The sequence below is a fragment of the Carya illinoinensis genome, chromosome 3 (assembly GCF_018687715.1).
Source record: "Carya illinoinensis cultivar Pawnee chromosome 3, C.illinoinensisPawnee_v1, whole genome shotgun sequence".
NCBI lineage: Eukaryota > Viridiplantae > Streptophyta > Magnoliopsida > Fagales > Juglandaceae > Carya > Carya illinoinensis.
Window position 1 is genome coordinate 4810411 of NC_056754.1, and position 17894 is coordinate 4828304.

General features: G+C 38.3%; 3 protein-coding genes across 8 annotated transcripts; all 3 read right to left on the reverse strand.

The window, feature by feature from the left end:
* Window positions 1–816: 816 nt before the first annotated feature.
* LOC122302714 lies at window positions 817–8809 on the reverse strand. 6 transcript variants are annotated; one of them, XR_006240508.1, is made up of 3 exons: window positions 7755–8809; window positions 3299–3360; window positions 817–1240 (listed from the first exon to the last, which is right to left on the reverse strand). XR_006240508.1 is itself a non-coding variant. In XM_043114111.1 (2 exons), the coding sequence occupies exon 1, from the start codon at window positions 8676–8678 to the stop codon at window positions 7794–7796; it is 885 nt and encodes a 294-aa protein (XP_042970045.1). In that variant the 5' UTR covers window positions 8679–8808; the 3' UTR covers window positions 817–1240; window positions 7755–7793. The 6 variants fall into 6 exon arrangements, 2 of the variants coding, with proteins under 2 accessions (XP_042970045.1, XP_042970046.1); XR_006240507.1 differs by having other exon boundaries at window positions 5414–8809; XR_006240505.1 differs by lacking the exon at window positions 3299–3360 and having other exon boundaries at window positions 5414–8809.
* Window positions 5452–6333, reverse strand: LOC122302260. Its single transcript, XM_043113440.1, has one exon. It carries the CDS (start codon window positions 6331–6333, stop codon window positions 5452–5454), a length of 882 nt encoding a protein of 293 aa, XP_042969374.1.
* A 1891-nt stretch (window positions 8810–10700) lies between the features above and the next one.
* Window positions 10701–17888, reverse strand: LOC122302716 (cytochrome c1-2, heme protein, mitochondrial-like). Its single transcript, XM_043114113.1, has 8 exons — window positions 17730–17888; window positions 13360–13447; window positions 12701–12915; window positions 12185–12464; window positions 12033–12104; window positions 11423–11539; window positions 11242–11307; window positions 10701–11158 (listed from the first exon to the last, which is right to left on the reverse strand). Exons 2-8 carry the CDS (start codon window positions 13414–13416, stop codon window positions 11042–11044), a joined length of 924 nt encoding a protein of 307 aa, XP_042970047.1. The 5' UTR covers window positions 13417–13447; window positions 17730–17888; the 3' UTR covers window positions 10701–11041.
* Window positions 17889–17894: the final 6 nt, after the last annotated feature.

Sequence of the window (17894 nt, forward strand, 5' to 3'; positions counted from 1 at the left end):
TCCCAGCAGAAACCTTTTTCACTAGAGACAAAATTGTCCACTACAACAGCAGACCACGACTCAGCCAAATCAAAAAATGTATCCATTAATACCACGGCATGCAGAGCAGAGGACTCCACCAACACGATGACATGCTCAACAAATGACAGCAAGGCTTTTCAGAAGATCAATAGAGTATCCCCTTTACAGAAACCATTTCTAGTAGGACAAGTATCCATCAATCCTGAGCTCATGGAAAAGTGTTAACTATTGTAGCTATCTATAAAAGCATTGTAAAGTCACAGTAGACCTATGTGTGGAAAAACTGATGGTTCAATAGAAAAATTTTCTTTCAAATATTCTACTAGAACACTTGATATACATATTGAGCAAATACCTCATTATGGTTCAATTTATTCCTCGTGTTCCGGTCTTTCCATGATTTGATTTTATTTGCTTGAAGAAATCTAACTTGAACTTTCTTGATGATCGTTTTGAATGCATAACTTGCATGCAGACATTTGAGAAAATGATATCATGATCAATCAATGATCGGGATGGTTTTATGCTTAATTGGTATAGGCAATACATCTCCTTCATAAAATACTTAAGGAATCCTTTTAAATTTGATTTTTTTTTTAGTGGTCTGAACAACAAAAATGAGGAAATATTAATATTTTTCCGCTACTTCAAATAATTTTATCATGTCAATCATGTTTTATAAACGAACAGTATCGAATACCGACTCTTTACAAAAAAAAAAAATCTAACATACTAATTGATCAAAAAAGATATATTTAATTGCAAACAAATTTCCAAAAAATATAAGACGGATCGAAGCAAGAAAATTTCCTTCATAAATTAAATGTGCTTTAGATAAGAGATGCCAAACACGTAGCTAGCAAGCTGCATATACATTGTCAACATTCTTGTCACCAAAGTTATATTAATGTCCACTCTCCGATGTTGTTCCTTCCCTCTTGCAATGGGTAGACGACTTATGCAATCTCAGACAAACTTTAGCATCACGATCTATCTGATGATGATCGACGATCACTTGCATCGGTGGGTAAAATTTATTTAGGCTTTTTCCCAACCACGAGTACTACTCCGGGTTCAGTACCTTGGTCCCCCGTCCGTCTTAATCATAGTGCTTGCAATAGAATACCATAGTCTTGATCTGTTTCTTACAAAATGTACACTTTCTACAATACTAGTCTCTCACATGTAAAGTACGCACGTACGTACCCCTTCTCTTCAACTTTAGGAGTCTCGTAATTAAAAAGAAAACCTTGTTACTGAATCGAAGTCGTCAGCGACAACAAAAATAATAAATAGCTAGCTAGCTAGCTAGCAACTTAAAATCATGAATATAGTAACAATATTAATAATTGCAACAAAAATAACATTTTACAGAGAGAGAGAGAGACCTATTAATAATAAGATATGATAACTAAAGCTCTAATGAGGTGGGTTTATTAATTTAATGCCGATAACCAAAAAAAAAAAAAATCTTTTAATTTATTAGTATATATTCAACTATAGTTACATGTGAATAGATCTAGTCAATAGACAAGCCGGAGGCCCTCCACATTAAAACGATCACAACACTTTGATCCTAGGCTTGTCCACATTCACGTTACCTTTTTTAATTTGGTGGTCCAAATTAAAAACCTTTATGAGTCAACTACATATAATTATTTTTACATATTTTTTTAGGCACTTTACTGATATAATTGGTCAAAATAATCATTTTATATTAAAAAAAATACAGTCAATCACATTAATAAAATGCGTAAAAGTGACTGTTTGTAAAATTTTTGTTATTTATAATCAGATAAACAAGACAATACCTATATATTTTAACAAAAACTTTATGAGCAGTCATTTTTACGTACTTTTTATGCACTCCACTAATGTTATTAACTACATCATTTTTTTAATACAAAATAACTATTTTAATCAATCACATCAATATAATGTATAAAAAATGTGTAAAAATGACTGTACATAATTAACAAAACGCATATAACTTTAATTACATATAATTACATATAAGTCCAACGCTTTCCCCTTCACTTATGAACGAACATTTTTAGGCCGATATTTAAAATATTATGTGTCTTTCACTTTTAAGCAAATATAAATCATTTGGTTCAGTAATTCCCCTAAATTGGGTACCATTAATTCGGTTGTAAGACCCATATATATAAAAAAGATTTGAATAAATAAGAATATTTAAGAAGGAGAGTAGTGCCTAAGAGAGTCATGGGTGATGTCTTATCAATCTTTCTCTTTGTTCTTAAGTTTTATCTTTTCATGTACAGATCAACGTTTGACATTCCAAATTCTGAAGAATGTACCCGCATTAACATCATGATAAGCCAACCCCAATTAATATATAAAAGGCTTTTTTGGTTTTAGATCCCCTATGGTCTAAGAATATATATATATATATAGTAATACCTAGAAAAATTAATAGCTCTTCTACATACAAGCGCCGAATGCAGTCGCCTTGTAATCTAGCATGGTCCTAGGTCACATCATCCTTAATTTAAAAATAATAATTTAAAAAAGATCACTTTTAATTAAAAAAATTGAAAATAAAAAATTCTCATCTCCTCACTTTCTTCCACTCACTCTCTCTCTCCTCTGCCTACCTAAGTGAATTCAGCATCATTTCGGCCGGTTGCTCCGCCTTACTTGGTGAATCACCTTAAGCTTAGCTTGCCAGCCCCCACTCCCCACACCTAAATTCCCCAGACGTTATAATACTTTTTCTTTTTCAACACTTCAACCATCTATCAGTTGTATATGTTTTACTTCATCTGTACATTTGTATGCGCATCTGTACATTTGTATGCACGCGCATATATAGATTATATTTGTCTATTTTGTTGGTCGTGCATGTTGGCAAGTTTGGGATAAGACTATGGTTGTAAAAAAAGATTGACAATGTTGCATTTTCAATCTTACCTCTGTCTAGTCATTGAGGAAAGAAACGAAGAGAATTTTGTCTCATTTATCTGCAGTTAGTTTCATTTTAAAGAATTAGTGAAATGCTCAGCTCAAGTATAGTAGAATTTTAGCCTCAATTTATTAAAAGTTTTATTTGCTATCTTGGGTCTCTAGGATTTTCCTGCTAAAGGGAAGATTTTTCTATTTGTAGATTAGGGTTTTCTTGCTGAAGGGAAGGAGAGTGGAAGGCTGGAGGGAGAAAGAGAGGAAAAGGGAGATACAAAATAAAAAAGTTTGTAAAACGATGTGTAAAATATTTGTACGTAAAAAAATTCATTTACAAAAATGACTGTATACTCACCGTTTCATTAATACTACATGTTAGGTCACGTCCCACAGTTACACGGTGACTACGCAAGCCGACTGCATTTAGCATTTTACAAAAGTTAATATTCAATCTATAAAGTAATAATAGTGCTACCATATATCTACTCTATTAAAATATCAATATATAATGTTTTAGACAAATGGGATCTTGACATTCGTCTTCTTTAATTTTTGATCCTTTGCTCATCACTTCATGAAGTTGACATTCCAAGCTCTAGAGAATCTGTCTTTCTTTCACACTTGGCTATGACTTACTTTATATACAAGGCCGAAAAGGAAAGAGTATTGGGCGAAAGATCAAAGCCAGAGAGAATTATGCATCAATTAGTTATTAAACTCAACTAAAATTAATTCAGTTCAGTCTAATTTTAAATTAAGTTTAACATTTAAATATTTAACTCTCAAACTACTAAATTCATCTAAACTCAAAACCTCATTATATGCGAGACTCGCGATATTTTTCAACTCAACACCTTTTTATATGTGAGACCCACAACATTTTTAACTTTCTATAAATATTTATAAACTCATCTTAATATCTAAGTACATCTAAACTTATCTTAAATGGGCCACATGTAACTCTACTAATTTATTTCACTACTATTCATAAATAACTCAATTCAACTTAGTTCAACATCTAAACGCAACCTTAGCGGTCAATTACAAATAATTTGAATACAAGGTTTTGCTGTTCTAGGGTTTCATGCTCCAACGGGTATTTAATTTTAATTTATAAATTAAGATTTAAACCGAGCAGAGATTCAACATGGACATTGGTATTCGTGCAACTCTTATCATATATAATTCCTCCACCTAATGAGGGACATGATTGCTAATTGAATTCAAAAGATCACAATCTCTATCCTTCAAATCTCTTATGTCTTCTTCAAATCCACGTTGAAATTTGCAGTGACCTAAGGTCGTAATATCAGGTCAATTCTTTTGCAGTTTTATACACTGACGCGGCCAATGGAAATGCAAATCACATGTGTCATGCTCTAGAAGAACTAATCAAATAGTATTTATATATATATATATATATATATATCAGCATATGGTCAAGCAGCTTCATCAGTACAATTGAACAGATCATTTGGGTTTTACATATATTGTACTTATCACAGAATAATTTGTTTTATTAATAAAATTTTCACCATACATTTGTTAATTTCTTTTATAGGACAATATATAGGAAGACTTTTAGCCGAGATATAGAGTCTTCAATGTTTCAAAGCTTATGATTCGAGCTAGACTTACCTCCCTCAAGCTTCCACCAAACTTAGTATGACTTTCTTTAAACTTTTCAACAAGCTGTTGCAAATAAAAGGGAGCTACTACTCTTATACGGTTTTGCATATAAGAGGGGAACCAATATTTCAGAATTTTATAATTAATAATAATAGTATACTGTAATGCCTCACCGTTTAGAAAATGTTGAGTTTCATATATATATATATATATATATACACGTGAATAATTAAACAGAGGCGCGATGCCATATATATATATATACAGGCAACAAGCCAAATGTACGTACGTAGTTCGTTACAAATATCGTACGTGCAAATATGCAATGCAGAAATACAAAGAGAATTTTGTTCTAGTTTTCTGAAGTTTTTATTTAATTTTTCTCCGATGTAGTTGTAAAAGTACTAGCTTCTATTGGTTAAATGGTTTGTAGTTGCAATAGCAGCTGTCATTCTCGTGTTTCGTTTTGTTTTTGCTTTATTCTCCCTCAGGCGGCCGGGCCAATGAAACCAGGCAGCAAACAAGGTAAAGCCACGAAAGCACGCCTATCAATGTAGGAGGAGGAAACACACAGACTCCCACCCACAAAATGCTATTTCCTTTGTGAGTCCTGTCATGCTTATCAATAACTTCTTTTCACATTGTTTAGTCAAAATCCTTAAAGGCATTTCAGTGCGTTGATATTAATGTAGAATAAGGATCCGAATTGTGTCATATTATGACAGCATTCTTCAAAGCTTATCCATTTCGTTCTCACTCACTTCTTCCTGTATACATTGCTAATACATATCGATATTACGTACACGAGACCTAAAGATACAGTTTTTTGGTTAAAAATTACCTGAGTTCTTTTATATCTTTGCCGTTTGATCCCCCCAATCAACGGCCCAAACTGAGGGCAGCTTCAACGTCTAGCCTCCATGCAAATCCTCCACCGTCCATCTTCCACGCATCACAAGGCAGTATTTGCGTGAAGCTATCCTTCCCCCTCGTGTATTGCAGCTTTACTTGGCACGTAAAGGCCGTGTACAAGTACGGCAGCTTCTCTTTCGCCACTAACCACACCGTTATTATTTCCGGTGACAGGCCGTCATTACGGCGGCTCATCATCTTCTTGAAAGCCCCATTCACCCAGAAAACCCTATTCGAATCGTCCGATACGAACCCGGGACACGTGTCCTCTGCTAGATTTCTCATACGCTCCACGTCCGTACACCCCAGCCTTCGCACATCCATGCATGTGTCGGTCACGCTCTCCACCGTCACCCACGACTCCATTACACCCCTCATCTGTCGCATCACCACCGTCCTATCCAGGTCATTACGGACAGCCTTGTTGAAGTTCAAACACATGGGTGGGACCCCAATTCCCTGACAGTTCTTGATTGTTTCCGTAAGATCAGAACTGCACCCAGATCCACTCTCCGGAGATTCATTCCGTTCACTATTCTGTGGCAAAAGTTGCAGAGTCACCACCTTCTTGTTCAACCCATCTTTATATTCTTTCATTTCTCCCTCGGCTGTACTTTTTTTTGGCCTAGTCCCAGGATTATTCTTCCGAACCCTAACATACTTCCTCTTTGTTCTTCCTTTTTTCATAAACATGTCCTTGTTATCAGTCGCTGAACCACCCGAACCAGAGCCTCCGGTGGCCGGTTTTGGCGCAATCGGTCGGAATCTGGGCATTATCCGATTCATTATAACCTTGTCCTGCACACCTACAGCGTAACTTTTCATGCACCGCCCTGCTCCTCCCTCCATATCCGTTACTAAAGCAACAGCACTGTATCTCTCTCTGTTTTTATATATCTCTCCATCACTCTAAATGCCTCTGTTTGAGCTCAGGCGATAATCAAAGCAACACAGTTCACAGTAACCTAGCGTGACAAAACACGTGTCCAGGCCTACCCTTAAACAGTGACGCAATCTGATTGGTTAGATTTAGGGTGGGCCCCGTAGAAAAGTAGCGTATCCGGCGTAATTGAGCAACGCTGTCTGGTTACACAAGGGAACCAATGAGAGAAGAGGAGGTGTCCTGCACTGCCGAAAGGATAGGTGGACGTGGGCTCTGTCTAGGGCTTAGAGTAATGTTTGGTCATGTGGGTAAGAACCTTGGGGAGGTTCGAGAAAGTGCACACGTGGTTGTCTGTTATTAGCTCCAAACAACGAAGTTCAGTTCTAACAGTTGGTCGCCTAACTGATACACTCTCTATAAAGAGCGTGAGAATCACGCTGTTACATAGGCGGAGAGATGGAAAACGATCTGTTAGATGATGGAAACAGAGCAGTAGTGGGTGTGGGATAGGCGTCGTTTTCTGTCATTGATAGCTTTGTAGGACGAGGACGCGTGGAGGGTTCGATGCCGGTGAGGATCTGGTGATAGATTTTTTGACGTCATCGGGTTCCAAACCAGGGCTTGATTGGATAGGTTTCTCTAGTAGTGCGACGTGTAAGTAAGTAACCTATCGATGGAATATATTCTACTTTTCTTACCGTAAAAGGGTCTATAATAGGTTATAAATGGCTTTGGTTGATTTATAGACTCTCCCAACAGTCGACACTTGGATATTTTTTATTTTTTATCGTATTATCTCTTGCGACATAATATACTGTCATTTTCTAAATTTAGTACTTTTTGTGAAATGTATGTACTGTTTATGTATGCTTTTACAGCACAACAACTCCCGACACTTGTTTTTTTTTTTTAATCGTACAAAGTTAAAACGTCAAAACAGTTTGGTAGAGCTTGCGGTCCCTCGTGATACTTTCAGACCACTTCAACTCATATAATAAGAATACTAGTATAGACCAAACAATCATACATTAGAGCCAAAAATATAAACTTTCACCAAGCTAAAGATGAGTTCCTAGCTGTACTGTATCATGAGAATCTTGGACATTATAAAATCCTTTTTCTTGAGGCTAGCTAATTGACTAGTTTATTATCAAAATGTGGCCCAATGGGAATTTCCCAGAACCCCCACGTGGCAGTGTTTCAACCTTAATGCTTCCTTAATTATCTTGACGTGGTTTTTACGGCTATTATTTTTCCCAGCTTGCATCCCCAAGAATAAAAACAGCTAAAGGCCATCCTGTTTGCATTGTCATGGTAATTATATATACTTCTAAAACTTGCATGTTGTTATCACTTTAACATTCAATGTCATAGAATTATTGCTTACCTGAGAGATCTCTTTGATGTTTGATACTTTCTTCGCATCCTAAAGCCCCAGACTTAGCGCTGCCTTGACGTCCAACCTCCATGCAAACCCTCCGAACTCCATCCTCCACACATCGCAGGGCATTACCTTTGAACATTTCTGGTTCCGCCACGTATGCTGTAGCCTCACTTGACCCGTAAACCCCGGGTGTAAATAGGGAAACTTCTCCTTCGCCACCAACCTCACTGTACACTCCGGTGACTGCCCGTCACTGTCCTCACTCACCATCCTCTTGTACGCCTCATTCACCCACTGTACCTTCTCGTAGCCATCTGATATAAACCCCGGACACGTGTCCCTTTCGAGATTCTTAATTATTTCTCCGTCCGTACACCCTAACCATCGTACATCCATGCACGTGTCCGTCACGCTACCCACTGTCACCCAGGACTCCACCACCCTCATCGGTGCCGTAACCACTGTCCGATCTGACCGGGCATCGGGATTCACGCTATCGAACACCCATTTCTTGTCCTTCAGCCACATTCGGGGGTCCCCATCCTCATGATCGTCGGCTGCAAGTTTTCCAGCGGTAGGATTAACCTTAGACCCGGTGTCTCCAGTGTCTAGATCTTTGTTTTCAGCTCCCTCAGGCAACAGTTGCAGTGTCACAATCTTCTTGTCCAACCAGTCTTTGCTCTCTTCCACAGGAACCGTCTTCTTTTTCTTGTTTCCATTGTTATTCCTGCGAAGCCTAACGTACTTTCTCTTCTTCCTTGCTTTCGTGACAAAAGTGTTGTTTTTATTCTCCGGCATAGAATTGGAGCCGCCGGTGGCTGGTTTCGGTGCAATCGGACGGAATCTGAGCATCATCCGGTTGAATATCGTTTTATCCTGCCGTTGACATCCGATACTTTTCACGTTCCAGCGATCAGCACCGTCCATCACCCTCCTCTATCTTGTTTCCTGGCTTTTTCTTGCTCACTCCCTGGTCCCGCTCTCTGTCTCTCTCTTCTCTCTCTTTCTCGGAGATGGAAACGATAATGGTAACGGCAGTACGGTAGCTAGGTTAGGAAACACCACGTGTCTTGGGCAACACTTAAAACAGTTTCAGCACCTGATTGGTTTGGTTGTATTTGCGGTGGGTCCCACAAGAACGTGGCGTATCTGGGAGGACTAATATTGGCCTGTGATTGGTTCCACGTTTCAAGCCAATGGGAAAGGGGAGAGTGTCCGGCACTTTTGGAAAAGGGCCTACACGTGGGGCTTGCCTTAGGTTGCAGCATAATTTCCTTTCCGGTTCAAGTGGAAACACTTTCGGAAAAGCTTACAGAATGTTGACACGTGCTCTGATATCATTAGGCTGGAACAGTAAGCATCCTTTAAACTGCTTGACAATTCCCGCACTTGACCTTACGCGCGTGACATATACGCCCTGGTATTTGCTCAACAGGCTGATGTTATTGGCACCTGTGTAGAAAGCGCGATGTGTGAGTGTGGGTTTTGCTTGGTACCAAAATTATTCTTAACAAAGCAGAGAATTAAATAATAAATCGTCTGTCTACTTAATAATTAGGATTGAAACTATTCATCTACCCACCATATATTATATTTATTTTATTTTTTAAAAAATAAATATATGATATATAGATACCGAATAAAACAATTCAATTAAGTTAATAAAATAAAATAAATTAAAAATTTATAAGAATTAAAAATAAAAAAATAATTTTAAGATATATAAAATATGTGGTGTGTGAGAATGAATAATTTTTTTTTTTATGATATTTAACATTATTCTTGTAAGATTTTATAATTTTATTATGCATAAATCGATGAGTTAACACCAGGTACAGTTGAACATATTTTAATGTTAAAAAATTGTAACTACCAATCAATGTTTAACGTAACATCACAGTTCTGTGTGTTAAAAAAATCGCGTTAGATAGATTTAACCTCCGTTTAGATATTAAGAGTATTATAATTTTTTTTATAATTATTTATTATTTTTTACTTATTTTTATTAATATTTATTACTTTTTATTTATTTTTTATTATTATTTATTATTTTATTATTATATTTTACATATTTTTTATTACTATTCATAATTTTCTTCATATTTTTCAACATCTAAACACATCCTAATCTTAAATCCTAATCTTAAATGGGTTGCCTCTCCTAATTGTCTTACTTATTTTTTTTGTGTGGGTCCTGTCTGGAGCGCTTCTGTCTCTCCTATTGTGGGTCGTTGGGCCGGTGGGGTCCAGTTGATGGTTTTACTTAACCTTTAGTTTCCAAGTTTGTAAAACCTTTCCGACCGTTTTATTAGAATAAAATCCACATCACAAGATCAATGAGTGGAATACGACTTTAAAGTCTGAACTCGACCTTTTTTTTTTTTTTGTGTTCCTTAATATATGATAATATTTTTATTGTCGGGCCCATTTGGATGGATGGAAAACCACGGCACCACTCATTGGAGATGCCTAAGCACCTTTTCTGTGGGGAAGAAGGCCCAACATGGGGTTTTTTGGGCTTTTATCAACCGGCATAGTTGGGCTTTCTGTTTCTACGGATCCAGCTTCTGGCCTCTTAACTCACTTCACAGCCTAGAAAATCTGGACCGAGTACTCTCAAGTCTTATCACGTGAACCAACGGTGCGGAGAAATGTTTCCCACTAAATAGAATTTTTCTACTTGAAATAAGATTTTTGGCTACAATTATTCGGATATTTTGACTGGTCTCCCGAAATCTAGATCAAATTTACAAAATGTACGACATCAAGCTAATGACACCTCACGATATGAGAACTTGGATGAAGATCGCCTTGATAAACAGTCAAAAGCTAAAACTTTCTACAATCTGAGCACGCAATTGTTTATCATTCGAATGGAGAGTTACTCATAAAATGAGCAAACATCAAGCTAGCGAGTGACGCTGCACGATATGAGAACTCGCAGAAACAAAACTTAAATAGGACATATCGCCTGTTGATTCTCATTTCTTCAATGTCACTGATTGCAATTGTAAAACGCCAATAAAATGAACATTTTGAAACCACCATTTAAGACCAATTAACCCTGAAAAATTTGGAACTGATACCACAAGAAATAAGCAAAGCGGATCGGGCGTATGGTGCAGCTTATTGTTATCTCAAACTCAATAAAGAACGAGCTTCATGTCACTCCATTTATAATTACCAATTGGAGCATATTTGACATGGCAAGAAAAACTAGATCTGATATAATAATTATTGTCGATTTCAATACCCCACAAGCACAAGTAGAAACCAAAAGCAGATGGAAGCTAATTGACGACGTCAAGAACCAGCTTGCGAGACTTCAAAACTGACCACTTCAAGCGACGGTAATATGCTGCTTGAAGTAATGCTAGTGATAGTACGAATATCCATTTGAATCCCATCTGCATTACACAATGTCACAATAAAAAGTGTTAGCTTTTCAGTACTCTGCATATGATGGAAATATAACTCACACGTAACGTACCAGTTTCCTCTCTTCCATCTCCGGTTCTGCAGCCCATGACAAGAATGTCACAACATCTTTCCCCATCTGCACCACAGCATCACAAAAGTGTTTTGAACTTTATTCTCAAAAGAACACGTGATAATATGCACTTGCAGCAAGCATATTGCTCCCAGGGGGATATTTTAAGAGGTAAACCAACCTGAGATTCTGTTGCAGGTGTACCGTCTTCATACTCTACGGCACCATCATTAAGCATTTTAGGCATTGCAATTGCTCCGCCAGGAAAATAAGGATTATAATGCAACCCATCCCGAATCTACAATATCAATTAAGAATAGCTATGCAGTGAGGAAGCATTGCACTGCAGTACTTCAAGTGGAACACATTTGGAAACATCAATGGGAAGTTATATAGCATCTGGCTTTACACAACTAAAATCCAAGACGAATGACTACCAATAATATGCATATCACCTTTGGGCTTGATGCAGATCATACAATCATACACAGATGAAAACTGAAACAATTTCCTAGTTCCCTACTTTTGCACCCATGACAAAAGACAGCATGACAAAGTAGTTTACATCCAAGGAAAATTGGTTGTTCAGGGACACGTAATATCTTGCACAAAATGAAGGGTACATCTGCACAAGATATAAAAGGTACTACTAGACCACAAAAATGGATTCAATCAATGATATGAAAAGCAAAATGTAGATCATTGATGTTCAAACTTTCTTTGAAACCTGATTTATTTATTCCTTTTGGTTTATTACTATATAAGGCGAGAGATGATAGGTAAGGATTTACCGAGACACCAGCAGGGGGATCACGATAACCAGTCAAAAGGGCAAATGCATAGTTCTGACCATCATGACGAGCCTGAAAGGGACCAATAGTAAGAGACTTCTGGGACATATAATATAGATTCTGAACAAGTCTTGAGCAAAAGCAGGAATTACTTTGGTGATAAGACTTAGATCTGGAGGATAGGCCCCTCCATTAGCAAACCTAGCAGCTTGTTCATTTGAATAAGGCTGAGGAAAACGATCGCTGAGTTTACCAGGGCGTGTAAACATCTCACCCTCATCATTAGGCCCATCAACCACTTCAATCTCTGCTGCCATAGCCTTTGTCTCCTCTTCCGTGTATGCAACACCCACCAAATCACGGTATGATATAAGTGACATAGAATGACAAGATGCACAGACCTGTTGGTAAACCTGATGACCACGACGAATCCTGCTCAGGTAAAATTGACATTAAAACATCATTCCAGGAAATTGCGTCAGATTAGTACAATGAACAGCATTATGAACTTCCCCACACCAAAAAGTCTTTTGATAAGCATCCCACACCAAAAATAGCAAGTTTAAAAAGATTTTCCCTGGTAACCATGAGCATATCCTATTTTGGTAGAGCCCAAAATCCAAGAAAAAAGAAAAAATAAATAAATCAGTGGTTCAATCAGAGCTCACGAAGCATGATCATATGAACTGAGAATGCCCTTGTGAGGCCAGGGATAGTGAGGAGGCGGTAATCCATGTTCAGCCTCATCAGCAGATGTTATCGTTCCAAAACTTAAAAGCCCTGAAACACCAGCTCCAAGGAGTGCAAGTGCCCTTAGGGAATTCATGCCAGTATACCCAACATCATCTTTCCTTGTGATGAGAGATGACAAAAAAGGATAGGTCTGCAAATTACAGCAGCAATTTAGCAAATACAATGGTGAATTGGTTTCTTGCGTGCAAAGTAAGATTTTATAAGCTGGTCACTTTAAGAGATTTGAAAGACGTCCAAATAATGCTAATTCACCAACGACAGGCACAAAAAAGACCATAGGCATTCTCGAATGAAAAAAATGATGTCAGATAATTTATTGATGATAAAAAAAGGCACCATCCAAGTCAAGAAGTATACATTAGATACAACTTCCAAGAAAAAAGTAAAAAGGTCAAGAAAATTCTGCAAGGTATGGAACTGAACATGGATTCACATAAAACTAATAACTTCTGCCCTTTTTATCAACATCAATTTGGGTCATCTAGATTGGAACTGCAGAATCCAAGATCAATTTAATCTGAGGAGAGTTGATATGACGGGAGGTGTGGGGCTGCCGGGATACAGGGAATCTTACTGTTGACTGAGATTCAAGTTTCCTTCTCAGTAACTGGTGGATCACTCGTCCAGCCATTTCAGTCAATGTTTCTTTCAATTTATTCAACCTACCAAAAGGAAAAAAGAGAGGAGTTATTATTGCAAAGAACTTAAAAATAAGCATAAACTTCAGTTATGAATTAAGTTACAAAACATAAAAAACCCTAAAACAAGTAACTAAGCATGCATGCGCAGAAGGAGAGAGAGAGAGAGAGAGAGAGAGAGAGAGAGAGAGAGAGAGAGAGAGAGAGAGAGAGAGAGAGAGTGTGTGTGTGTGTGTGTTATATAATTCCTACTTTGCTCTCAACACTATCTAAAGTTCTATAATTCATATGCAACAAGTGCGCTGTTTGTGTTTACAACATTATAATATCAGTGAACACTGATAACAATGATTTAAACAGTTAATCGTTAATGAAGATCGAGGCATTAGATGATGAAAGTGGCTCTAAGCATGACAGGGAGGAAAATGTTTATCAAAGAGGACTAATACTTTGAAAGGATACTCATAACTGTTCAGTGCACAATGAAAGTACATTACATTGTAGGTACTCCATGCTCTGATCAAATTTATAGTTACTTTTTTTTTTTTCTTTATCTTTTCCTAGTACAAAAGACATAACAATCATCATCTCTCAATTATTCACTAACAAAAACAACAATAACCATAATAATAATCTTAGCATGACCCGTGAGCCTTCTCAGTGAGCCAGAGAAAACCCTAAGGCTTCGTCCCGCCGCCACAGCTCACCTACCTCCGACCGGCGAGTGACACTTCACTTCTGTCACAGACGAGGCTGACGGGCCCCAACATCCTCCCGGAGGGTTGTCTGGCATCGATCCTCCCTCCGGTGAGCTGGTTTTTTTCGTTTTTTACCTTTCTCAGAGGCGTCAACGACTGTTGCCTAAGCCTTTGTCTCCGCCACAGCCACAAACTTCACCAACCAACTCCAGCGACTCCATTGAGGGGTCTCCGACATCGGTCCTCCTCCGGCGACTGGTAGTTTCTTCTATTTTTTTGTAAGCTCAGTTTCGTGGGTACTGCGACTTGTGCTGCTGCCTCTACGTCAGCCACAAACTTGACCGACAGACTCCGGTGACTCCTTTGAGGGGCCTCCGACTTCGGTCCTCCTCTAGCGACCGGACATTCTATTTTTACCGTAACCGCAATTAAGGGGTATCTTTGATTTGCATTTTTCATGGGCACCTCTGTTTTGGTATCTTTGTTTTGCATTTTTCGTGGTCATTGTGGTTATTTTTCCTTAAGATGATGACGCAGGAGCAGTAGGGTACCTTTGATTTGGGATCTGACAATGACGATAAGGGATGTGGATTTGTCTCAGTTGGAAGGTAAAAGGTGGCTGAAGGTGGAATAAAAAACTTTCATTTTTACGAAAGAGGAAGGAAATAGTTTTCGTATCCTTGAACGTAGCAAAAGGATAGCTAAGTTCATCTATCTAGGTGGGACCCTAGCTTTGTGGGTGGCTAAGGGGATTGAGTATTGTTTAGAACTTAACTATCATAAAGGTTTCTTCAGAGAGCTAAGGATGGGTAATGGAGTTTTTATCCTTCAACATCATGTTAACGCAAGGGGCAGCTTTTTGCAACTCTCATAATTCCAAAATGGAAGGAGGAAAAGTTTGTTGGTGATTCCGGAGGGCATAAATGGCATTAGATGAAAAGGCTTTCTGCAATCCATTTGAAGTGTTACTAGGTCCAAAGCCACTATTCTGAAGCATGCAAATAGTGGGGAGTTTGTTGATGGAGAAACAGTGGGAAGACCTTCCTCAGTCAAAGGTGCTTCGTACGATGCAGTTTTGAGGTCACCGGCAGCCCAGCAGGTAGTCTAGCCAAGATAAGCTATGCGGCAAAAGGAAAGGGTAAGGCAATTGTAGGAGACAAAGGCCATCAGGTGACATTGGGAGAAGTGGAGGGGGTCTTGTGGGATGTCAAAGTTCAATTGAAGGGAGTTATGGAGTATGTGAGAGATCTAATGATTAAAGTGGATAAGGGGCTGACCTAGTCGCGGGTTTTGGTGGTGGGTTGAGAATGGATGAGGGAGGGCGGGGGGTAGATCCTTCGAGTTTGAAGGCCACAAGTGTGCCGGCAAAGGGCATTTCAACGCTGTCACAAATAGGGTTGTTGGACTCTGGCATCTTTGTCCGTGCCAATGTCACTCAGGACATCAACATCTTGTCATCTATGCCTCTTGAGGGAGCAGTAGGGCTTCAGGCACCAGTTGCAAATGGTGTTGGTACTTCTATCTAGGGTTCACTTTTAGTTGAAGATGGGGGTCCCCCCAGGGCCTTGAGTACTTTGGAAGAAACTGTCAATCCAGGAACTTGTAATGGTGATAGAAACAATGGACAAGAACCATATAGCTGTCGAGCAACCATATGGCGGGAAGGAAATTATCGGTTCGTCGTTGGTGCCTCGTGTGGAGGAAGGTTTAGAGTCGGGAGTGCAGTTGGGTACTGTGTCTAGAGATAATGTCGTTCCGCTGGTTTCTCTTCCTTCAATAAACGATACAGCAGGTTCACCATCGGATTGGATTTTGACTAAAGTTAATGGGTTTTAGCAAATCCTGAGGCTTTCACATGGAGAATATGAAGACGAATTTAAAGCACTACTAACTGCGATTGAGGCGAGCCACGCGTTTGAAACCAAATCAAATTTTAGGAAAAGCAGGGAGTTAAAAGTGTCTTCCATGGGCAATCAACTACGATGCTTAGGGCGGTAGCTCAAGTCAAGGGAAGACTAAAGGGAGGGCATTGTGAAGACATTCTTGTAGTAAGATTTTTGGGTAGAGGATTAGTTTTATGGGAAACAAGGCGCTAAGGTTAGGGAGGTGCGTTCCATTCCAATTCCGGCTTGGATTATTTTAGGTAGTGTTTCACAGGCTTTTTGGGTCATTAGGGGCACTCTAGTACAGGCTAGGTATTTTCTTCTATACGTCTAGTATATTTGGTTACTCCTATTGATATATATAATATTTTTACTTATCAAAAACAATTATTCACTTATAAACCTCCCAATCATTGAAAGATTTTGAGGGGAGGATTTAGATCATTAAAATAGAGAAGAATGAATCAATAAATAAAACATTTGGATCTGTGATGCTTAAAAAGTTGCTTAATGCTTAGAGTAGGGAAACCATCTACAATCTGCTGCTTTGTTCTGATGTAGCTAGGACTTCTCATTCTTCCATCTCTTTGGGTTTGATTGGGTGATTCCCCAACGAGTGGTGGAGATCCTGACTGCTTGGGGAGTTAAACCGGGTGGTAAATTGAATGCCGAGGTATGGAGGATGGCTCCTTTGTTCTTAATGTGTGAGTATATGAAGAAAAGTAATGTGCCCAATTTTGAAGACCGAGAGAAAATTTTGCTCAAGTTAAATGCCTCAATGTTCAGATCTACAAATGATTGGAACACAGCCCATAACAACACTGACTTCTCATCCTTCCTAGATTTTCTGAACTAATTTTTTTGTTTCTTTTCTTGGCTAGGTGTTCTCCACTGTATGCATTCTGTGTATTTGGATTGTACCCTCATGCTCTTTTTTAGATAAAATTCAGGTATCTGTACTTCAAAAAAATGAAATAAAAATAAAACGCCTATGGAACCAGAGACCAGCAATCAATACATGAACCTTGTGACAAACATTGTGAGATTGTGAGTATATAATGCATGAGAACTGGATGAAAGGCCACTCATGCAGCTTTCTTCAATCTGAACTCACATGTAGGAAGATGTATCAAAAGTAATCAAAACTACTATTCTTCAAGTTGACTTGAAAATAAAATCACCGAATTAATCAACAGAGTCAAACTCATACTTAAGGTCCCCCATTAGCATATAGAACACATATAGAACACCTAAATACTCAAAGATACAATTCTATCATTTCTCAATTTGTTCCAACAAAAATTTTTTTGGTGAAAACATGAATTAATCTCCGCCATGCTACATTTGTTTTTTGACAAGTATAATTGTTTTTTTTAAGCATGAATAAACACCTCTACACAACTAAATTTAGTGTTCATTTCTTGAACAAAAGAAGAAAAGAAAAAGGACCAAAAGACACAGAAAAGGAAAGAGATAAAGATGCAGAAACCGCTAAATAAAATGTCTTATACGGTCTAAACTAAATTTAAAAAAATAACACAAGACTTTCTCGCATCTGATTTTCTCCCCCCCCCCTAAAAAAAATATTCAAGAGTCTGTTTTATACATATCCATATGTACAGGCAACAAGGCCTAAACTTTATAGTAGCACAGAGATCGAAGACAAGAGGACTTGAGGCCAAACTGATGATGAGAGGAATGAAAAATGGATAGAGGGGAACTTACGGGACGCTGAAGGCGATGGAACCGGCAGGGTTGGTTGGTGGTCAAAGACGCAGCTCGGAGATCCAACGAAGAAGAAGAAGAAGTGCTGCGACTGGCGAGGATAAATTGGAGACAAACGCTACAGATCACTTCTCCTTTCTTCTCCCACGACCACGAATACGGGGT